This window comes from Fukomys damarensis, unplaced genomic scaffold (assembly GCF_012274545.1).
Source record: "Fukomys damarensis isolate Sample0158 unplaced genomic scaffold, DMR_v1.0_HiC HiC_scaffold_30, whole genome shotgun sequence".
NCBI lineage: Eukaryota > Metazoa > Chordata > Mammalia > Rodentia > Bathyergidae > Fukomys > Fukomys damarensis.
Window position 1 is genome coordinate 5,799,531 of NW_022900942.1, and position 24,435 is coordinate 5,823,965.

The 24,435-nt window shown below is 40.8% G+C and overlaps 1 protein-coding gene across 3 annotated transcripts in view; it reads right to left on the reverse strand.

The window, feature by feature from the left end:
• Window positions 1-14,987, reverse strand: part of Adnp2 (ADNP homeobox 2) — a 34,983-nt gene extending 19,996 nt beyond the window's left edge. The window contains exons 1-2 of one of the 3 annotated variants that reach the window (XM_010613346.3): window positions 14,957-14,987; window positions 5,456-5,576 (exon numbers count right to left, since the gene is read on the reverse strand). In XM_010613346.3, coding sequence (XP_010611648.1) covers window positions 5,456-5,563 — 108 coding nt within the window. In that variant the 5' untranslated portion in view covers window positions 5,564-5,576; window positions 14,957-14,987. Of the gene's footprint in view, window positions 1-5,455; window positions 5,577-13,874; window positions 14,342-14,956 lie in introns of those variants that run through there. The other 2 variants (XM_010613344.2, XM_010613345.2) reach the window with 2 other exon arrangements.
• Between the last annotated feature and the right edge of the window lie 9,448 nt (window positions 14,988-24,435).

The following is a 24,435-nucleotide window of genomic DNA, read 5'->3' on the forward strand; positions in this document are numbered from 1 at the left end:
AAAAAAATTAAAAAATTAAAAAATAAGCAAAAGATTTGAATACATATTTCTTCAAAGATTGTTAAAAAAAAGCACATGAAAAAGTGCTATATATCATCTGTCTTTAAGAATTTATGATTCAAAAATCACTATCAGATACCACTTCACAAGATTAACAAGGAAAGGAAAGAGAGAGAAAAAGGAAAAGAAAATTGAAAATAAAGAGGGAAGGAAGGGAAGGAAGAATGAAAATAACACAGATTGGCTATGATATGAATAAACTGGAATTCTTGCACATTGCAAACAGGACTGTAAAATGGTACACCTTCAGAGAAAAGTACAGCAGTTCCTAAAAAAAAAAAGCTAAACAGAATTACTGTCTGAGTCAACATTCTACTCCTAAGAATATACTCTAAATAACTGAAAAAAAAAAAGACTTAAAATGATACTTGAACACAAAAGTTCACAGCCAAAAGGGAGAATTAATCCAAATGCCCAACAACAGCTGAAATGGTATATAATGTGGTGTGATCAGACAATGGAGTATTACTGAGCCATAACAAAGAACATTTTGATACTTAACTATACCATAACTGTACCATAGATGAAACTTAAAAATATTATGCAAGACACGAAGGACCAATAGTGCATAACTCCACTTATATAGATTATTCCCAGTAGGCAAATCCAGACAGGTAGATTAGAAGTTACCTAGACCTAGGGGGAAAGGGAAGTGGGAACTCACTGCTTAATGGCCACAGTTTCTATTTGAGATAATGAAAAATTTTGGAAAGAGATAATGGTGATGGTTGTAAAACACTGTGAATGTAATGCTACTAAATTTAAAAACCTAAAAATGGCAAAAATAAAAACTAGGTGCAGTGGTGCATGTCTGTAGTCCCAGATATTCGGGAGGCTGAGGCATGAGGAACACTTAAACCTAAGAGCTTGAAGCCAGCCTGGGCAAGAGTCCAACTCAAAAACCAGAGGAGAGGAAGGGAGGGAAGGCAGGAGGTAGGTTGGGTGGTTACAATGGAAAATTTTATTATATACTGTATTTGGGTTTTTTTTTTCTTTTTTTGGTACCAGGGATTGAACTTAGGACCTTGCACTTACAAGGCAGACAGCAGATATATACTGTATTTGGCTTCACTGGCAAAGGACCAATGCTGACACACAGGGCTTTTAATGTAAATGCTGGGACTAATGCTCAGTCGTGATCATCTTGAAATTCTGAATAAATTTAGCTTTCAATTTCTATCTTATGTAAGTGGAGTCTGATGGAACACGGGGCTTGGAGCCTCAGTATGCATGATCCCTCATCCAACCTTCCCAGAAAACATTTGATTCTTCTCTCTCCCACTTTATGTCCTACCCAGGACCTACCTCCCTTGAGTTTCCCCTCTAGTCCTTACCCTGCCACCAGACCTTTACTTTCATTTCCCACCCACGATAGTGACCAAGTTGACAGGAGGTCAGATTCCACGCTGCCCCATATAGTAATTTGGCTCAGATAGGGGGATGAACAGATGAACAGATGACAACCCAAAGGTGGGACAAGGTGGCAACCATCCCTGTCCTGCACTGGCAGCATAGTGTGTTGGCTGACAATTCAAAAGAGGCCTCTGACCCACCCCAGGTCTAGGTACCAAGTGCCGTGGAGCCTAATCAAGTCCAACATGTTCATTCTGCATAGTTCCCTGCAAACTGGGCACACAGCCAGCCTTAGTTCTAACTGTGTAAATGTTAATTTTTGTTTGCTGGACGGTTTTGGTGGTACTGGATATGGAACCCAGGGAGCACTGAGCTACATCTCCAGGACTTTTTATTTATTTACTTTGAGACACAAGTCTTGCTAACTTGCTAGGCTAGCCTCAAACTTGCTGGTATTATAGGTCCATGTCACCATATCCAGCTGTTAATTTTAACTTCATGAGACTCTATACTATAGCAATGTTTAGATCTACTTTAAGGCTCACTTCTCAGCCAGCTGTTGAGCCTCCTATCTGAGGCTTAATTCTTGCTATGAGAATTTAGTCACATATGCTGTGGAAATCAGATGAGAAGGCAAAAGTAACTTCTCACTGTAAGATCTGGAATGCAGAGTTACTTTAAGGGCAATAAATAGACACACTCCTGTTTCAGAAGGTCTCAACAACTTTCTGTAAGATTCCCATGGTGCAAGCCAATCAATAAACTGCTAAGATAGATTAAGGACATACAAGTTAGACCTGATGAAATTTCATAATACAAGGTTCTGAGAGAAGAGGGGGAAAAAAGCAAATATAACTGTCTTCTTAAATAGTCTTCTATTTGCTAAGAAAAAAAATACAAATATATCCTATTTTTTAAAATCTATAGATACATCACATGTTAATAATGGGATTCTAAAGTAATGGTTTATAAGTTTATTTTCTCACTTTTTATAATGCAGTTTTAAACTGCTTGAATTTTCAAGTGTTTATGAGAGGTAAAAAACACGAATTAGTTAAAAATACCCCCGTCCAGAAAAAACAGTTAGTCATATTTAACCCATTAGTTTATGTCTTTAAGGGGATTGTAATTTCTCAATTTTCCCCTCTGGAGTTTGTTAGTACCTCTGTCAGTAAACAGTCTGAACATACTCGGATGATTGAGAGCCCTCAGGTTTACAAAGGCTCTAACATTAACATGTTCAGTCCCAGTCAAGTAAAAAACTAAGGACTTGAGAATGAAAAAGTAGCTCTTACTGACATTTTATATAAAACAAGGGATAGGTGTGTAGCACAGTGGAAGTGTGCTTGCCTAGTGTGGCTGGGGCCCTGGGTTGGATCACTAGCACTATGAAAGTGGGCTGGGGGGACTAAACCAATCATAGAATATAATTCCACTTTTAACAACTGATTCACATTAAATGAAGGCTAAAGAGGCATAACAATGAAATCCAATACCTAACTCTAGACTGAATCTATTACTAAAGGAGAATACAATGCTGGTCATGATTAGATAAAAATATTCTATTGGTGGTATATTCATGTAAGCTGATAAACTGCAGTTATAAAAAAACTATACATATTTTTAGAAAACATACACTATTATTTAGGTAAAAAGAACCGTAAGGTATACAACTTACTTTGCAATAAATTTACAGAGTTCATAGCAAGTGGTAATGTTAAAACAAACAGGATAATACATTCACAGCCATGAATCTGGGTAGAGTAATGAATGTTCGTCATACTATTTTTATTCTTGTAACTTCTCTGTAAGCTTGAGTTATAACTTCCAAATAGAACATTTCAAACAACTGAAGTCACTCACCCTAGACTGACAGATGTTAATCTACCAGGTAATAGTTCTAAATTCATTATTCTTGGAACAACCTCTCCAATTTTTCCCATTGGAGAATCCTACCTATTCTTCACAAAACAAACTTTAAACAAAAATACTCATCTTTCAACTCCTCCATAAAGGCCACAACAGCTTTCCCACTAAATGTGTTCAGCCTCCTCTGCAATATAACTGTCTCAAGTTTGTCTCAGCTTCTACAGACTATCATCACCCCAATAGGGACAAGAATCCAGGCCTCAATTTTCCATGTTCCTTCTCTGTGACTATGAGGACACTGAGGCCTCAGGATTAATTCATTTGTCCAATGTCACATCACTAGTTAAGATCAAGGATTAAAACAAAAAGTTTCTGTTTAACCTGCTAGTCAAAAGAATATGTTCAACCTGATTCTAGGAAGCTGCTACCACATCTATAGAGTCAACTTCTACAGCATCCCTTATTGAGCCAAGCACAGTTCTAGGAGCTGCCTACACGTCACTACTTAAAACTTCAATATCCTGTACACACCTGTGTTCTCAAATGTTCAAGTCCACATTCTCTACGTCCCTTAATCGCACTACTCTGTTCTTGATGGACTTGTGTCCACATTCAACCAACTCAGCATATATCCCATTCTCAATGTTGTCTTCAAATAATTACCCTGCTTTCTTTCCACATCCATTATCTCCAAAAGTTTTCTTCTTTTAGGACTGTTCCTGAACAATAAGCTCTACTCAACACTTCCACTTTCAGGATCTCTCCTATCCTTATACTTCCCAAGTGAAATTTCAGTTACGCTTTGTTATTTAAAATGTTTCTCAAGCAGGGAATGGTGGCGCACGCCGGTAATCCCAGCACTCGGGAGGCTGAGGAAGGAGGATCGCTGTGACTTTGAGACCAGCCTGGTCTATGTAGTGAGTTCCAGGTCGGCCTCAACTACACAGTGAGACCCTGTCTCAAAAAAAACAAAAACAAAACAAAAAGTTTCTCTACTTGAATTTTATTTTTATTCATTCATAGCAGAAATATCTGTGAAGCATCCAGGTGTCAGGCTCTACTCTGATTGCAAGTAGCACAGTGGATAACAAGACAATGAGGTCTTTGCCCTCCTCCCTACATTCAAATGGAGGAGACAGATAACCAACAAATAATATCAGGTAGTATAAATGCCCTGAAAAAAGCAAAGGAAGATATGACAGCCATGAATACAGGGAAAAAGGCATCACGTTACAATGACAATCTCCCACTCTTCAGAAATTAATAATATTTATCTACCTGAGAGTGAAGATTAACTCTGGCCATTGACAGGAATCTTGGTAATCTGTCTTTCAGTATCTAACTGCCTTTTTGTTAGTAAAAATCTAGTTAAAAGTCTAAAATCTGAAGATAAGAAAAACGAGCTCTTTCTAAATATTCTGGACAAAATTCCTTTCGAGTTTTAAAACTTCAAAGAAAACACTGTCCCTATTTCTACTGGCACAAATAAAACATACATTGAATTATCAACGGCTATAAAGACAGACATCAATGCTTACTTAACATTTTAAAACTATTTGCCAATAATATATTCTTAATGTTATATGAATAAAATTATAAGAAAAAATCTAAAGTGTATGACCGTGACTTTAATTTTTAAATTTTTATAAGATTACATACATAAGTTTACAAGCAGAAAAAAGAAAACATATCACATGTGCATGGCCATTTATTGATCACTCAAACAATACTGGGACATTAAGTTGCAGTCTTCTTTTGCAGTAACAATAAATTCAACACACTGCCCTCAAATATCAAAAGCAAATATATTTTTATAAATAATGACCATAAAACTTGTCTCCTAAAAGTAGTTTTAAAAACTTGAACAGCTTAAATAGCTCATTATTAGAAAAGTATATTAAAAAAGGTATAAACAAGTGTTGAAGATGCTTTCACACAGCCATCTAAGGTATTAGCAATTCCTACTTTGTTCATTTCTTTGGTACTGGGAAACGAACTCAGGATCTTGTGCTTGCCAGGGAGTCGCAGTGTCACTGGGCTAAATCCCCAGCCCTAGCAATTCCTATTTTGAGAAATCTTACCTATACTTTAAAAACTTTTCAAGTCTCATTCCACAAGCCCAAACTAGCATTTTTAATACCACTCATTTAATCTGTTATTAATACCCTCTTACCTTCAGTAACTCCTGGCAGCTGTCAAGTCCAATATTCATAAGAATGCCTTTCACCCTTTTCCGCACCTTTCTGATGTTGTCAAGATTTTCCACAGGAATTTGAAACATTTTTGAAATTTTCCTTAAAAGGAAAGAAAACAAAACTTTAACAGAAATATATACATATGCAAAAATGTATTTTAAACAAAGTTGGAAAACACTAGGAGTAGAGTATAATTTCCAACAAAAGTACTAGAAAAGAATAACCACATGCAAAAGAATGAGGATGGACTCCTTCCTTACACCATACACGGAGCTCAAACAGGGTTATAGATGGTAAAGGTAAATTTTAAAAACCCTAACCAAAAAATGTAGGCATAAAGCTGCATGGTCTTAGATTCAGCAACAGATTCTTAAGACTGAAAAAGCAAACCAAAAAGCACCAGCAACAAAGAAAAACAATACATTACTGGGCTTTATCAAAATTAAAACCTTTAATGCTTCCAAAGTCATGAGCACAAAAGCAAAACTTCCAAAAAATGGGAAAAAGTATTTTCAAGTCATATACCTGATAAGCAACTTATATCCAGAATACATAAAGAAATTTTAAGAGATTTCATAAAGAATCCAATTTTACAATGGGTAAAAAGATCTGAACATTTCTCCCAAGTAGATATACAATGGCCATTAAGTACATGAAAGATGCTCAGTATCAATAATTAGCCACTGAAGAAATGTAACTCCAAACCACAAGGAGATAGTGCTTCACATCTACTAGAATGTCTATAATTTTTAAAGAGGGGAAGGGGGTTGACATATACAGATAAGAATATGGAAAAATGGGAATTCACACACTGTTTGCAGCCAACCTGGAAAACAATCTGGTAATCCCTCAAAAGACCAATCATATAGGTACCATTTTAACCAGCAATTCCACCTAAAATAAACGAAAAATGTATCCACACAAAAACCTGAGCAAGAATATTTAGGGCAGTGTTACTCACTACATCCAAAAAGTATATAAACGAGGGCCAGGGATTTAGCTCAGTGGTTCTGCTGCCTGCCTTGCAAGCACAAGGACCCAAGTTTGATCCCAGTACAAAAACAAGCAAGCAAACAAACAAAAAGTATATAAACGAGGGCCAGGGATTTAGCTCAGTGGTTCTGCTGCCTGCCTTGCAAGCACAAGGACCCAAGTTTGATCCCAGTACAAAAACAAGCAAGCAAACAAACAAAAAGTATATAAACAAATGTCCATCAAGTGTTCAGACAAATAAAATTTGGTATTATCCGAGCCGGGGATTTAATTTAGCTCAGTGGCACCACACCTGCCTCGCAGCTGGCAAGGTCCTGAGTTCGATCCATGGTACCAAAAAAGTAAAAATTTAAAAATCTGATATTATCCATATTTTGAGCCATAAAAAGAAAGGAGCCAAGGCTGGGGATTTAGCTCAATGGTTCCGCCACCTGCCTTGCAAGCACAAGGTCCCAAGTTTGATCCCCACTCCAGAAGAAATGAGGCAGGGCCAGGGATTTAGCTCAGTGGTTCCACTGCCTGTCTTAAAGAGCAAGGTCCCAAGTTTGATTTCCCCATACCACAAAAAAAAAAAAAAAAAGAAAGAAAAAGAAAAAGAAATGAGGTGATGGTATATAGTATTATGTGAATGAACCTTGAAAACATTCTGTTTAAAGAGGCTAGACACAAAATACTATATGTTGTATGATTCCATGCACAAAAAGTGCACAGAACAAATATATCTACAGAATCAAAGTACAAGAGTGGTTGCCTGGGACCAGAGAGAACTGGGGAGAAAAGGGTTTTTCTGAAACAGTAACAATGTTTAAAAATTAACTGTAGTGACATATAAACAAGTATGTGACTATGCTATCAGCCATTAAACTGTACGTTATAAATGGATGAATCTTATATAAATTATCTCAGTAAAGCTATTTTTAATATATCTAAAAAGGAATAAAATAAAAATAAACCATGTGGTACTGGACCAGGTTAGAAGACACTGACATGACACAATCACTTTCAATATACAGATATAAAAATCTTCAAATGTAGTGGTGCATGTTTATAATCTCATCATTCTGGGAAGCTGAGGCAGGAAGATGGCAAGCTTGAGGCCAACCTGGGCAACTTTGGGACTTAGCAAGACCCTGTTCCAAAATAAAAAATTTTAATGTACTTGCTACTGAAGCAAGCACTAAAATAAAAAATTTTAAAAGGGCTATGGGATGAGGATGTATGCAGCTCAATGTGAGTGCCCTGGGTTCAATTCCTAGTACCATCACCACCAAAAAAAAAAGTATTACAAGACGTGTGTATACACAGTTACATTCAGGAGACAGCCTAGAAACAGTTACACAACCATAACAGTTGGCCCCATCTCAATTTCTAAATACCACTTTCTATTAAAAAGAATTTGGGTTGAGCTGGGCATGGTGACACAGGCTTGAAATCCCAGCACTCAGGAGGCTGAGGCAGGAGGGCTGCCTCAAGTTTGAGGTCAGCCTGGACTACACAGTGAATTCAAGGACAACCTGAATTACATAGTAACACACTTTCTCAAAAATAAAATAAAATACAATTTCAAAAAAAAAAAAACTTGTAACACAACAAAAGCAAGATGGGCTTTTATGCCAGAAAGTAAGACAGTTGCTCAGAAAATGATGAGACATGTCAAAAGGACAAAAGAAATCAGTTTGGAGGCTCCCTCGGGCTGAAGCCAGAACAACCTGGGCACCTCTGAAATAAGGCCAGTAATCTGTAGCACACTGAGTTTCCCAAAGACACACATAAGTGTTCCCTATCTCTCATGCTCTTCTTAAAACAGGAACCTTGAATGCTGAATAGAACTTTGTAGCTGCCTAACCAAGAAAGTGTCAAGGGAAAAATACCACACATCTCAGGAAGGCCAGACTTGGAATGTAGAGACCATGTTTCTAAGAAAGCATATGAACAAAACAGAGATCACTGGAGGGGTTTCACATCACCCCCAGCACATAGTACAGATATCCTGAGAGGTTTCTGGCCCCGGCTGCCAAGTCACTGCTGCCAAGTCTTTCCACAATGCAGAAAGCAAGCCATCTCCCCTTCCCTGTCTGAATTCCTGATGCACAGAACTAATGAACCCTTTGAATAAAATATTCTAGTCTAAGTTTTGGGGTGCTTTATTTCAGCAATAGTTAAGAGAAATGCAGTCCACTAAAATACAAGCTCAAGTATACACTGACATTAACTGAAAGTATGATGAAGAAAAGGATATACTTAATAACTAAGGGAAAAGACCAAGTCTGGCAGATAAGCCTAAATAAAGAGACACTGTACATAGTAGTCTATAATATTCAGAACTGTCAAGATCATATAAAGTAGATACTTCATAAAAGTCAAATCTCAGAAACAAAGATACAATCCAGATGTCCATCAAATGGATAAACAAATGTGGTATATCTATACAATGGAATATTATTTGGCAATAAAAAGTAACAAAGTGGTAATGCATACCCCTAATCTTAAAACATTATGCTACATGGGGTCAGGGATTTAGCTCAGTGGTCCTGCTGTTGGTCTCACAAGCACAAGGACCTGAGTTCAAACCTTGATACCAAAAAAAAAAAAAAAAAAAAAAAAATTCTTAAAAAAAAAAAAAAAAAAAAAAAAAAAAAAAAGAAAGAAAAAAACCATTATGCTGAGTGAAAGAATCTAGCGCAAGAGTTCCCACAGTTCTACATAAAATGTTCAGAAAAGAAAATTTATACAGATGAAACACAGATTAGTGGTTGACAGTCAAGAACAAGTAAGTAAATGGACAGACTTGGGAGGAGGGGATATGCTTAGGACATGGTGAACCCTGCACATCTCTGTAAAAAAACAGTGAATTATACACTTAAAAATATATCACAGGGCTGAAGATGTAGCTCAAGTGATAGAGTGCTTGCCTCACATGCATGGGCTACTGAGTTCATGTCTCAGCATCACCAAAAACAAACCAAAAAACCCCACACACACCTTAGAGGAAGAACTAAGGAACTACTACAGATTGAAGGAGAATAAAGATAACTAAACAATAAAATTTAAAGATTTCAAAAATAATAGTATAATAAAAAAGATAACACAACATGCAATTCTAAATTAGATCATTTTCCTACAAATGACATTGTTAGAAAGAAAAGGGCTAAAGGTGTAGAGAAAGTGGGAAGGGTAGGGGAAAGGTAATAAGGGGAAAGAAAAAAGTATGAGAAAATGAAAAGATGGAAATTAAGTGTTTGTAAATGGGGAGGGGGAGTGGGTGAAGGGAGGGCAGGGACAAGGGGAAAAAATGAGAACCAAGACCTGTCATGTAAAGGTACAAGATCCCAATATTAATGTAACTGTATTGTATCCCTAAAATGTACCAATAAACTCAATGAGAAAAAAAAAAAAAAAAAAAAGAAAGACTGACAGCCAGGTGGGCAACAAATGCCTATTGCAAGTATAAGCCCAGCCTGGGCAATTCAGCAATTCACTGAGACCATGTATCAAAATAAAAAAGGGCTGGGGAGATGTTCAATCCCCAATACAGAAAGAAGGCAGAGAGGGAGAAAAAGAAGTAGGGGGTGAAAAAGCAAGGGAGGGGAGAAAAAGAGAAAAGGAAAGAAACAGAGTGAGAGAAAGGCAAAATTTCGAAGGGGTCTGAGATTAGGTGGTACACTGATTTCCTGATTTTGATGGCTTTGTTAGGGATATATAGGAATCTTTTTGTCTATAGAAAACACATTGGGCCGGGGATTTGGCTCAGTGGTTCTGCCGCCTGCCTTGCAAGCACAAGAGTTCAATCCCTGGTACAAAAAAAAAAAAAAGTATAGAAAATACATTTTAAGTAATGTGAGGCCTTGTTTAGCAACTTACTCTCTAACCATTTAGGGAGAGAAAAGTTCTTTGTACAATATTTATAACTTTTCCATAAATCTACAACTATTTCAAAAAAATTTTCTTAATTTATATAGACTATAAAACCTTAAAAAATCTGCTTGTCAGATTCAAGCGACAGACATTTGGGTTATTTAATTTTCTGAATAATTAAATAGCCTATAAAACAGTAAAGTGCCTAAGTTTTACTACCAAAATAACTTATTTCATTGATAACCAACAGTAGTAAGAGTAAGTAAAAATTCACAATTTCTATACATTAAGAGGACAATCTGGCAGAATCTTCCAAACTTTAGGAAGCAATGTGGGGTCACCAATTCCCTTCCTAACACTTGAAGCCTCACCGAAGAACATGCCCTCCCACCCCCACCCCATTTAGCCCGGTCACTAGCACATAATTCCTTCACTGTATCCCCTTCACTCTGTGGCAAGCACCTATTTAGCTATTTCCCCTACTGGACTTCACTCCCTTAGGGTAGGAATCATATTACAGTACACAGCAAATGTTCACTAAATGAATGAGATATAAAACAAAACAAGCTCAGAACTATGAACATGTAAAACATAAAATGTATATGTAGGGCTGGAGCTCAACACATTCCATGTAAACAGATCACATCAAAAACTCAGTAAGGTAAAGGAGGGAATGTCTGAATATATTGAACAAATGTTAAGTAAAACCAAAAGATAGACTGGAATTAAGTAAGATGGAGGGGAGGCAGAGAGAATTCATAGAGGAGGGATGAATTTTTTAGTAAGAACACTGTTTGGAGTCAATCTAGAGTAGGTTTAAATTTCTCTTCAGACAAGTTAACCTAGAAGCAAAGTATCTTAGAGCTTTAAGGATCATTAGCATTGTAGATGTGGGGACATAAAAGTCAAAAGAAATGAAGTAAAACCTATTAACATTAAAAAAAATAATAGCATTGAACTGGGTTCCAGCCTTCTCAAGGTTAATACTCTAACAGAAAAGCCTCATGATCACAAACATCACAATCTGTTTCAAAAATTCTTGCACAAGGTCACTTTAGAGCCCAGACTGGCTGCTTTGGCCAGGACAAGGTACAAGAAAAACTTGGTCAGATGTCCACTCCCTCGCGATTCTTGCTTCTACTTTCTCGTTCAAGCTCCATTAGCCTCTATGTTCTAGGGTTCCCTTCTCCAAAACCTGGCTGTTAAGTAAGGATCCTTAACCATCCATCTCAAAGAAGTTACATTTACTGCTTGCAGGAAAGTCGCAAATCACAGCAAGAGCTTCTCTGGCTGCAGGGTTAAGAAATAAGAGACCACGAGCACTGGTGCACCTTGAGAACCAAGAGTGTGTAGGGACTGTGATTTTCAGATACAGGGATTACTGAAATGAGGTGTCAGCAATCTGGCAAGTTTCAAACAGATTCTGTAGTTACTTGTTCACAGCTTGTAACTAGGGCTAAAGAACTAACTGTCCATCTTTGATCTTTCTTGAATTTGACTCCCAAACATAATATCCTCCACTCCTTTATTGTTATTCCACCAAGAACAAGCGTGGAAATCTTTCATTTAAAAAAAAAAAAAAGAGTATCCCCTTTTTAGCAGTTCATTATCTGCTTTAAGAAAATCTAGTGAGAACAGTACGACAAAACATAGGCAATTACAGAAGATTCACAATCTCCAAGCAATCCTTTCAAGACACACTTATGCACCCTTACTGTTACTAACCTCTTTGCTTTGATCAATTCTAAGACACAAGATTCCCTACAAAATGCCCAATGGACTGACTAGGAAAGAAATGGTGTGCTGTTTTCAGTTTGTTTTCTTTGCACATGAGTTCAGTGAGACCTGTATTTCACCACTATGAAACAACTGTTAATGCAGCCAGCCCCACCTCCCTGTCTCTGTACTTCAGTTCGTGACAAAAACAACTACCATAAAATTCCACTGATGTACACAAAAAATCAACTCCCAAGGAAGTATTCAAAGATTTTCAGGGCCGGGGGATTTGAATCAGTGGTTCCAGCGCCTGCCTGGCAAATGCAAGGTCCCAAGTTCAATACCCAGTACCAAAAAAAAAAAAGCCACAAAGTTTCTTTAGTTTTTTGGTATTGCAATTAATTAAAGATAATGCATTATGCAGGTCTCACTGGGCAGTTCAAGTTGTCCTGAACTCACTGTATAGCCCAAGCTGGCCTCGAACTCATAGCAATCCTCCAGTCTCAGACTCCTGAGTGCTGGGATTATAGGCGTGTGCCACAAGGACTGGCTCAGGCAGTAACTTTTTAAAACACAATGTAGGGCCAGGGATCTGGCTCAGTGGTTCCATCACCTGCTTTGCAAGCACAAGGGCCCAAATTCAACCCACAGTACCAAAAAAAAAAAAAGTAAATTTTGAAAAGATTCTTGAGAAACAGCACAACACAATGGTGGTCAACACAGGCTCTAGAGCTACCTCAGCAGAATCATCCCATAATTTATGTGGTTTTAGGCAAACTTTTTCTGTGGTCTTACACGAATTACTTAATCTGAATCTGTTGCCTGATCTGTAAAATTAAGAGCACAACTTACTTCATAGGCTGCTGTGAGGATTAAGGTACTAAGAGCTTTTGTTATCTAACACCAAAAAACTAAATGCAGTGTCCCAGTTATTAGGATACGAGGATTCCTTTTAGAGCAACTTTTAAGAATACAGAATATCTGTGTCACATATGAAAGCGAGATTCAGGTCTGGGTTCCGATCACCAGAAGATCTCTTCCTTATCATGTGACCTTCATCCACCTCCATTCTCTTCTGTGTCACACTATTCTAATAGGTCTGTAACCTCCAATATGTCAGATCAATGTGTAGGGCAGAGTAGCATGCTACAGCTTTACCTCCTCAAAGTGTCAACAATTATACTTCAAGTTTTGTTCAATTTTAAAAGGTATTCCAAAACTTCCAGGATCTCTTCAGCTACAATTCTTGCCATAACTCTCTCATCAGCCCCCATAACCAATGTTTCATTCATATAAGAGATGTCTTCATCCAGCCCTCACCTTCCTCCCGGCTCTAAACAGAATGTTGAACTTCTTCCCTCTTTACTCCTTGTTCATCCTTTCTAGACAAAGATCTGCCAAGTCTGTGCTTAAGGACCACTGGCTTACTGCTGTACTCAGAGATCCCATCTCTACCTAAAATATCTTAAAACTAGTAATGTCGCCAGCTCTCAACTAGTATCTCTAGGTAAGCTTCCCTAACTTGACCTGACTTCCAACTCAAGCTGAATACCCGCTTTTCACAACTATTTTTTACATACTGTCCTTTCTTACCAGACTCAAAGCCCCCTTTGATAAACTGTGTATGCACTTCCAACAACCTTCATATAACTACCAACCAGCGCAGGGCTCGGGGTGCATGCTCCCCCATCCTTGTCCCTCCCCAAATAGCTGGGTTTTTTCACCAGCTCCACAGCAGAAACCGCCCATTCTATTTACATATAATGAGTGTTAACAGTACTCGGTAAATCTTCCACTCTGATTCAAAGACGACACTTAAAAATATTTAGTTACATGATGCTCTGAAACCATGCAATAACTCGGTTCCAATTGTTGCTGTCCCTGGGCCAAATGTTTGTAGCAATTTCGTAAACGGCACGTACTGGAAGGCAGTCAGCAATGGCGGATGCAAACTTCAATTTTAAAGTCACCCTGTGCTTATCAACCTTTGACATTCAGATCAATATTCACGGTGAAGGGACAGAGATTTGCCCCGACCTCTTCTCCAAACAGATCTTTGCCTCGAGGAAAACAGGACGCTTCAGGTGTGGCGAGCGATCCTGCCTGCATCCATCCCCTCACCCCAGGATCGCCCGCCAAGGAGGCGCTTCAGGGTGGTCCCGGGTTTCCGCGAGGGCGATCCGTCAGCCAGAGCCGTTGCGCCCGCATATCCCCCACCTTCGCCTTCCCACTAGTGTCCTCTCCCAGCCATCCCCGTCGCCGCTCTCCAGCCTCCCTCCTCCGTCCTCCACGTCCCCATAGCCCAGTCTCCTTTTCACTGGAAAATATGAGAATCAAGACTTGTCATGTAGAGGTACAAGATCCCAACAATGAATATAACTGTACTGTATCCCTAAAATGTACCAATAAACTCAATTAAAGCTGAAAAAAATGTGATTATAGTCATTCCTGTTTACCACATTAGGAAATATTAACTTGCTTAAAATAAAGGACACGTTGACATAGGGCAAGGGATGTAACTCAATGGTAGAATGCCTGCTTAGCATGAGGCCAGGGAAGGAAGACAGAGAGGGGAAAATTACATGTTAACATACATAATATATGCAAAGAACTGTATTTCTGCGAACAGACATTTACATAGGAAAGTGATATGGTTATCGCCCCGTCCCTCCTCCCGCGCTCCAGAAAGGGAAGATGGCGCTCAGCTGGCTCAGGAAGTGACGTCCCCTCATTTGCATGCCGGCGCAGCCAGCCAATGAGTGCAGAGTATGCTTAGGGGCCCCTAGTCGCTTCCCACGGGCCCCTTTGGGCCCCAGGACCCCCCCAGAATCGAGGCTCTGAAAGGGGGTGGAGCCTGCTGGAGCCTCCTCCCCTAGGGCCTCCTGGCCCAGTGGACAGTCCTGCTAACCTCTTACCTCTGGGCAGGGTCCCGAGAGAGTTTTGGTTGGTGATGATATCACTAAAGGGGTGGGGAGAATGCGTTGTCAACCATGTGACCAGTCACGTGTGTTCAGCAGGCCTTGCCTCATTTGCATGGAATGGGGTGGAGCTAGTGGTAGTTCCAGGAGTTGTGGCCCCGCCCACACCTCAGAGCCAATAGAAGGCCAACTCTGAGAATATGGCTTTGCAATTGGAGAATAGGGCTTAGGCTCTCAGAATTTGGAGTGGTGTGCACATGATTAACATATCTTGGTGAACCAACCAGGTAGGGTCTTTCTAACTTCATCATTCTCAAAATGTATGTAATATCTTTTCTTGAGAATTCTGACTTTTAAGTAATATCTACTACATATTGTGTATGAAGGGGGTTAATTGCATGGAATTGCATAAATCTTAAATGACCCAAAAGTTCACTTTTGCCAAGATTTTTGAAAAGTTGTGTATCAGGAAGAGCTTTCGAAATGGCTGTGGACCTCCTCTCCCGTCTTGTGGACACTGCTGGAAGCCAGTGGAGATGGAAGACGGATCTCAATAAGTCTATGGTTTGATGAGAGGGCAAATTCAAACACCTACGTTTAAATTGCTTTTCAGTCCCTCTTTTTATCAGTCCTCTGTTCTATCCCGGCAGTTAAGCAGTTCCTGGACAGCGCCTGCCGTGCCCCACTCTTCTGTCACAAAAAGCCAATTCTCTTTCCAGAAAACTAAACCTAGACTTGCCTGTTGAGCTCCCAGAACTACATGCACACCAGTCTCCTCACCAAGCAGTCAGCTTCATGTCTAGGCTCGAAGGAGTGTCTGTCCAGGCGGATGCTTGGACCCTGCCCTGTCCAGAGATTCTTTGTGCACCATCCGCTCCCCTAAATTGCATCTTTTTTCTCTGTGGTGCCTTCTGCTCAGTGTATCCCAGTGACTAGAAACATAGTACACAATAAATTACACATCAATCTTTACATTGTGTTAAATGCTGGGCTGATGTTACCTGACCACAGTTTGTTTTAATTCCCTTGAGAAAGACGTCATAATTGAAAGAGAGTTTGCTCTGTTTGCTTGGGATTATGATGTAATTTGATTATGAATTACAACAGTGAGAATGATGTCCCTATACATCTTTAAGAAATTATGGGTGGGATGAAAAGTATAGCTAAAGCCTTCCAGTCTCCCCTCCATGCAGACCAAGGTGCTTCCAAATGCCTCATTCTCATTTCTTTCCATTCCTACAAGCAATAATCTCTGTGTCTGTCTCTTCACCTTCCCTTCCCCCCGCATCCTCACCTCTTGCCTTTTTACCTCCCCACCACCAGTAGCCCCACTCTGAAGAAACTCCTTGGACATCAGTGATCTCTCAGTTGTTGAGCCCAAGAACAGGTTTTATTATTCATCTGTCAGGGCCTATCTTTCCATCTGGCACTTTCCCTTTCCTAAAACTTTCCCCCTCGACTCCACAAACTTGGTCTTTAATCTTCTCCAGCCTGTCATTGACCCCATGCCTTCCTCGTGCATCCTCATAGGCTAGTAATACTCTCAACTCTGCTTTGTGATGTGCTTTCCTTCATCATTCAGTATATGTTCACTGCCCACATCCTGTTGTCAAGCATTCTGCTAAGGAATTGGAAATGCCCTGCCTTTCATTTTTATTCTGCATGTTGTTCCTCATTAATCTCAACCACAAATTCAAACCTCATTCTTTCAATTCCAAACCAATACCACCACCTCTTCTAGGTTTATTTTTCTAGCTGCCAACTGAGCATCTCTGCTTCAGTGTCCCACAGGCACTTTGGATTCAGAAGTTTCCAGTTGAAGCCCATCATGCCCTCCTCAGCAGCCTCTCTCATTATAACCTGTATGCTTTTCTACTCTTCACCTTTCCCACTTCTCATTCTCCAAATATGATCCCTGATCTTCAGCCTCACCACCACTGTGTGTTCCAGTTATCTCCTGCTTAATCCCAGGTATATTCCCAGCCAGCCACTTTAGTAATCCATCACAAAGCATATCTGATCATGTCATGCCCTTCTTGCCTTCAACCATTCCCAATCCTCCTATTTAGTTTCCTCGCTGGGACACAATACCTTACACCTACCACCTAAAGAGGAAGAGATTTATCTGACTCAAAAGGTTTCAGTCCAGGGTCACATGGCTCCAAGGCAGAAACACCATGGAAGGGTGTAATGGGGCAAAGCTCCTTGTTCATGGTGGTCGGGAAGCAGAGCTAGGGGCAGTATCAGATAGCAGGGGCCAAAGGACCAGATATAGATCCCGTGGTCATGCCTCTTTGACTGACCCAAGACACACCCAGAATTTTTATTAATCCCTTGGGTGGTTCCTAAGTCAATCACGTTGATAATCTACCTCAACAGTCACACCCCCAAGGATCAAGCCCACTTGGTCAGCATGGTAGAAAATTCCATTGCCACTCAAAGCTGAGTTATGCTGGCCTCTCTTCCTGAAGGTCTTTCTGACCAATGCACACACACACACACACACACATACACACCCCAATATGTGATGGTATTTCCCCTATTAGAAATAAAAGAGCTGGGGATTAAGCTCAGTGGTTCTGCTGCCTGCCTCAAAAGTGCAAGGTCCTGAGTTCAATCCCCAGGACCAAAAAAAAAAAAAGGAAGGAGAAAAAAGGGGCCACTGTGAGTGTTCAACAATCAGGAACCAACAGAAAATTAGAAGTGATTACAGGAAATGATGCAAAAGCAAAACAGAAATTACAAAGGTCTTGGACCACGGTCTTGGGAAGATGCTTTCCACTGCATGAGCTTGTTCCTGGGCCCTGGGTCAGTTGACCACTTCCTCAGCAGGTCTGCTTCTAAGACCCCCCTGAAGTTTGAGGTTCCCTATTGGAGAATATTACCACTGTGGAGAACTCTGAATGGCTTCTTTAGTTGTGAATCATGAGCTCAAGTTGCAAAATGTAACTCTTTACAGTTTCATTTCTGTTCTTGTTGTTAACAATAGAGAAGGTCCTCTAGTGGAGTCTAAGAGCAGAGTTCTCAAATTTTTCTTCCAATAGACAAAACCTTTAAGTTGAGGGTCACAACAAGCCTACATACAAAGGTGCTATGCCACGCAGACTTCACCTGTTGATAATAGGGCTATATAATGCAGAAATCCTTGGCAATATTTTGCCAGTCTGTGTGCAACAGAACAGATGAGATCCTTAAATGCACAGGTTATCCCATTACAAGTTGCCCCAGTTGATTTAGGCTATGTAACAAAAGTATCTTAGACTGAGTGGCTCATAAATAACAGAAATTTACTTCTCACAATTCTACAGGATGGAAGTCTAAAATGAAATTACTGGCAGGTGTGGTTTTGGTGAGAACTCACTTCATAATAGAAGGCCATCTATTCTCTGCAATCCTACATGGTGTGGGGTGACATGTCTCCCTCAGGCCTGTCTTATATGAGCACTAATTTCATCCATCTGGGCTCTACCTTCATGACCTAATCACCTCCCAACGGCTTCGCTCTGAATGCCATCACATTGCAGGGTTAGGATTTTGACATGAATTTTGGAAGACACATCCAGTTCATAGTGCTGGTTCATAGGAGGACTGGTATGTCCTTGAGGGAGAGAACTTTGCATTCATAAGAGCTCATTGGAGTAACTTTGACCAAAGGAGCTTAAAGGTTTCTGAAATTTTTCAATTTTTCAGTCTAGGGATATTGTTGGTTCTTTCAAGATTTCCAGAATTTGTTGGTGATAAAAAGAAATGGGTTTTGTGTAAAAGGTCTTAAAGAGTTCTTTTACAACAATTCTATAAGTTGTGTTCTTGATCATTTCATATAAAAGTTGGGATGTTTCAGGTAGGAAACAGAATCAAGTATCTTTTCAGTAATTGTAAGAGCTATAGGTTTTGTTCAAGGATATCCATCCTGTGTTGGGAAATGGGAAGAAAGTGTTCAAATGGAAAGGCGAACAAGGGAGGGAGGGAGAGAGGAAGGAAGCAACTAGAAAAAAAATGTGAAAATAAAGGGAAAAAAATGGAAGCAAAGCTTTTGTACATAGGGATGGGAGGGGCTTGGGGGAATCGGATAAAATAAAACAAAATTTATGAAAACAAAAAGGATATCTATCCTGAAAACACACACTTGTGGGAAGCCAGCCATGGCCCACTGGCTTTTTGAAAGACAACATTTGTTCCTTTTTAAGGACTGCACGTGTTAAACTTGTTTTGACCCTGCACGGGAGAAACTCGGACAGCCCCGAGGGCCGGGCGAGGGGCGTGGGAGGCGGGCGGGGCGTGCTGGGACCGCTGTGCAGAGCGCGAGCGTCCCGGGCCGCGTGGAGCGGGTGTTGAGGCCCGTGTGAACCCTCGTTCCCGTGGAGCGGGTGTTGAGGTTACTATGGTGATCCTAGCCCATAATAGTTCGGCCTTTCCCTTTAAAAGGCCGGTGCTTGCCGGCAATAAACGTCGCCTTGATCAGACTCTTGTCTTGGCGTCCTTCCTTTCTCTCTGCCCCATCTCCACCCCGCTGCTCTTTCAGGTTCGAGGCACTGCTGGACAGTGCTCTGCGTCGCCGGTTCGCGACACACACTAAAACATATTTAAATCCTATAGAGGAGGTGAGCTAGATACAGTCCATATAAAGATGTTCAAAGGATTGGTCCTGGTCATGTTCGACTTTTATAGATTTCTGCCTGATTATGTTGTGAACATGAAAATAACCTCATCTGTATTTTAAAAGTTCTCCTACCAATACTGGCTTAAAGACATTATAAGTAGTTTCACTGAGATCTAACTGATATCCCTTAGAAATGATTTGGTGACACCAGTCCTCTGAAAGTGCCTGGGATAAACTGAGTGAACGGAACTAGATTCTTCCACGGTCTTGCTTCAGACCAAGGCTGGCAATAAATACCCTCTTCTAGCCTCTGTGAATCCAATCCCTCCAGAGATTCACTCTTTCTGTTGTTGTTGTAAATTTATTTTTATTTTTACAGAGTCGGGATCAAACCCAGGGACTTGTACATGCCAGATAATTACACTCCCACTGAATTACATTCACAGCCTGGGATTTTCTCTTTAGGTGTTTAGTTATTGTATTAGTCAGCTTTCCCTTTGCTGGGACAAAATACTTGACACTCCAAACTTAAAGAATGAGAGGTTCACTTTGGCTCATTATTTCAGAGGTTTCAGTGACCAGTTCGCTGGCTCCCAGATAGAAACATCATGGCAGAAGAGCGTAGAAGAGGAAAACTGCTCATGTCATGATGGCTAGAGGCAAAGAACAGATAACAGCCCGAGAGAGAATCCAGGGACCAAGTGTATTCCTTAAGGACACTCCCCCGTGACCCATGCAGACACACCCAGAAATGTGCTTTACTAGCTCCCCAGATGTCTTTCAAGTCAATCAAGGTGATAAGCAAGATTAACTGTCACAGTTGGGATCACCACCTTTGTTAAAATGAGTGGGCATTTGACTTGCAGTCTAGACCATTTCCTTCTGCTTTCATGATGTCTATTTTTTCTCAGGCCTCAACCTTTACCACAGCCATCTCTGCAAAAAGTAGGGGCGTGTCTGCTTGGGATGGGAATGCCAGCAGAACAGACAAACTACCTTTATTTCCAGACTATCTCAAATTCACATTCTGATAATACGGGTGTGGGGGTCATATGCACAGAAGACACCTGTGACCTCTAGTCCAAGAAGCGTGTGGAGACATCCCACCAATAGCTAATCAGTTCTTTAGTGGACACAGCTGGGTGTCCTCTCATCCAATTCAAGTCTTCCACTAGCTGCTTGGAGATAGCAGTAGATCCTACAGGTTGGAAAGTGCATTCCCCAAGTCTGTTCCCACCTCTAATGCTAATCACAAGCCCCAGGTTGTTTCATTCGTGCCTCACACCCACGCTTCTGGGTGGGTCAGAAGCCTCTTGGGGTTTGGTTGACTTGCTAGAGTGGCTCTCAGAACTCAGGGAAATATATTTACTGGTTCATATAAAGAATATGCAAAGGATGCTAGTGAACACCAGATGGAAGGGCTGCACAGGGCAAGTAAAGAATGTGGGAAGGGGAGGGAGCACTGCTGTCCAGGTTCCTCCACCTAGCAAATTCAGCCATCAGGAGGCTCCCTGAACTCAGAGTCTTCTGGGTTCTTGTGGAAGCTTCGTTATTTAGGCATAATTAATTACATCATTGGCCACTGGTGATCAACTCAACCTCCTGCCCTCTTTCCTCCTGGAGGCTTGGGGATAGGGTTGAAAGTTCCAATTCTGATTCTGCCTTGGTTCTCCCAGGGACCAGTGTCCATCTGAATCTACATGGAGACTGTCTGCCACCAGTCACCTTGGTATAACAAAAATGTACCAGAAAATGTGGAGAAGAAATGTACCTCACAGTATCACAGGGTACTGACCTATGCCTGAGTATGTGTGTGCTCTCCACTCTCTGATGTCACCAGCTCTGGAATCCTGCTTGGTGTGGGGAAGGGGGGCTGCTGTACCTCTGATAGAGTTGTATGTTAGAAGAGAGATAAAGTGATGCATAGTATATCCTGCCAGTGACCTCCAGTTTTGGTTTTGAGATGTGATCCATTAACAGTCAGGCTAGGGTTCTCTCTAGGAGTTTTCCTAACTCTAAGCAAGATGTAGAACATTCCCTAATAGGAGGAACACAGTCAAAAGGCTTCCTTCTTTGGCAGGGGCAGAAATTGAGGACTCTGGCGTTGCAGCAGTGAACAGAAATGTGAGAGGACACTCTCAGCATTTTACGAAAGTGAATCAGTAGCTGGGAAGTGTACACTTGCACTCAGCAGCAACATCCATACTATGTGAGGAACCAATGTCAAAGCAGGGACGGTCCTGAGACCTTGTCCACCTGCACCCTGGCTGTCAGCACTCTCTGTCACTCCAGCATAGGAGGGATAGAATGTTGTGGCTGAATGCATAGGGTCTCCACAGGTGAGGTGGGGATGTTGGCCTGCAGGAGGAATACAGGATTGACCTGGCCCGCCAGTCCCTCATTCTTTTCTATACTCTCACTATTCTGGTAATTCCACCCAAGATTGTGCGGAGGACCCCAACAAAGCAGATGGTGTCTCTGCATATTTACTGCCTGGATCAGAAATCCCACCCACACACACAGAGCTGACATTGCTTCCTCACACTTTCCTCTTCAATAGCAAGCTCCACAGCATCTCCGTCTCCCATACAGTATAGGGACTTCCTGGGCTCTTCTTCTTGGCAGTCTGTACAAATGCATCTTCCTTGGTGACTTCCCATCCATGTAACCTTGTCTATATCTTCTTTTGGGGGTGGGGGTGGGAGAGGGTACCGGGGATCAAACTCCGGTCCTTGCACTTGGGAGGCAGATGGTGGAACCACCGAGCTAAATCCCCAGCTCACCTTGTCTATGTCTTACACTGAACTATTTTACTATGCCTAGAACTGTCCCAGTGTAACGATCTTGTCTCTATGGCATGTGCACAGATATGAAGTCATCTGGCCACTGCCCCTGCACTGCTGCCCATGGTGTGGCCAGGTGTTGGGGGAGGGTTGAGCACAGAGGCTGTGGGATCTCAGCTACTACGCTTATGGTGGTGGTGATGGATTTGTGGCATGGGGTGATGAGTGCTAGGGTTCAATGGTGATGGGTAGGCTGTGATCATAAGGATGTGATGGTGACCAGTTAGGATAATAGGGACAGGAGGTGGTGCACAATGACGGTGACTGTCTGAGGTATGATGGTGATATGCAGGGTATAATGATGAAAGGTGTGTGTGTGTGTGTGTGGGTGTGTGTGTGTCTTTGATGGTGACTGCCTGGAGTGTAGTGGTGATAGGCATGGTACAATGGAGATAATGGTGACTGGGTAGGGGACGGCTGCTACCCGGGGCTCTTTTGCATTTCCTCTTTGCTCACACTGAACATCAGGAGTGGTGGCACACTCCTGTAATCCCAGCACTCGGGAGGCTGAGGCAGGAGGATCACTGTGAGTTCGAGACCAGCCTGGGCTGCATAGTGAGTTTCAGGTCAGTCTCAACTACATAGTGAGACCCTGTCTCAACAACCAAACAAACATAAAACAACTCTTGACACCCCCTGCCAACTTAACTACTAACAACCCGATGTTGACAGAAAGCCAACAAAGAATGTTTTAGCACATTTAAAACAAATGTATGTTTTGTATATAGGATTTTATTAATTTTTCTGTTGTTGGGGCCCAAAACCCACAATTTAAAGGAGAGGCTGAAGGTTTCAGGCATTTTAGTCTGTGGTCAGCTAAATCAAAGGCAAAAACATCATGACAAAAGGGCCTCATAGAGCAAAGATGCTTAGCTCTTGGTGGGCAGGAAAACAGTGCCGAAGAGGGAGGGGTGAGACCCATGCAGACACATCCAAAAGCATGCTCCACCAGTCCTGTGGGTGGATCACTAGTCAACTAAGTCGACACTGCACCCTAACCAGCATGAGAGTAGAACAGGAAATCCCTTTTTTGCCAGGATATGCCACTCACTGAAGGACAAGCTGTTTGCAGTGGTGATAGGGGAACACATTTGCAACTTCTGAGCCTGCCAGTATGACAACAGGTGGCAGCCACAAAATCATCGCAGTAGTGCAGTATTACTTTATGTGAGATGGTGAAGATGTTTCTTTAAATTTATCTAAGCTGCAAATGACATTACATGTGATTGATGGTTGTATATTTTAACCTTTTTTTTTTTTTTTTTGGTACTGGGACCTTGGGCTTGCAAGGTAGGTGGCAGAATCACCGAGCTAAATCCCTGGCCCATATTTTTAACTTTTTATAACAGATTTGTATATACTTTGTGGTAGTAATAAAATAAACTCTTATCTACATTTATTTAATGCATTCATGATAATCCTAACTATTCTTTTTATAATTCTAGGCTATGTGAGCTTTTTCAAACTGACAAATCTGCAAAAAATAATTTTAAATCTGCACATAACTGACCCCTTGCATTTCAATCCTCTGTTGTTCAAGGGGCAACTCTGTGTGTGTGAGTGTGTGTGCGTGTGCACGTAGAAGAAGAAATGCTCGACCAGTGATAGTTATGTGTTTAACTATTTTTTTATCTTTTTAAGAAACTGCCTAAATATTTTCCACAGTGGATGCACTATTTTACTTTCCACCAGCAGTGTATAAAAGTTCTCATTTCCCCACAATCTGCACACTTGCTGTTTTTCAGTTACTTTATTATTATCATCCTAGTGGGTATGTAACAGTATCCCATAGCAGTTTTGATTTGCATTTCCTTAATGACCAGAGGTATTGGGCATCTTTTCGTGTAGTTATATTGACTACTTATATGTCTTCTGTCTACTCAGATTCTTTGCTCATTTTTAAATTATGTTATTTGTTTTGTTGATTTGTAAGACTTGTTTATATATTCTAAACACATTATACTAACACATCAGTATATGATGGGCAAATATTTCCTCCAATTATTTGTCTCTTTCTTATTTATTTATTTAGT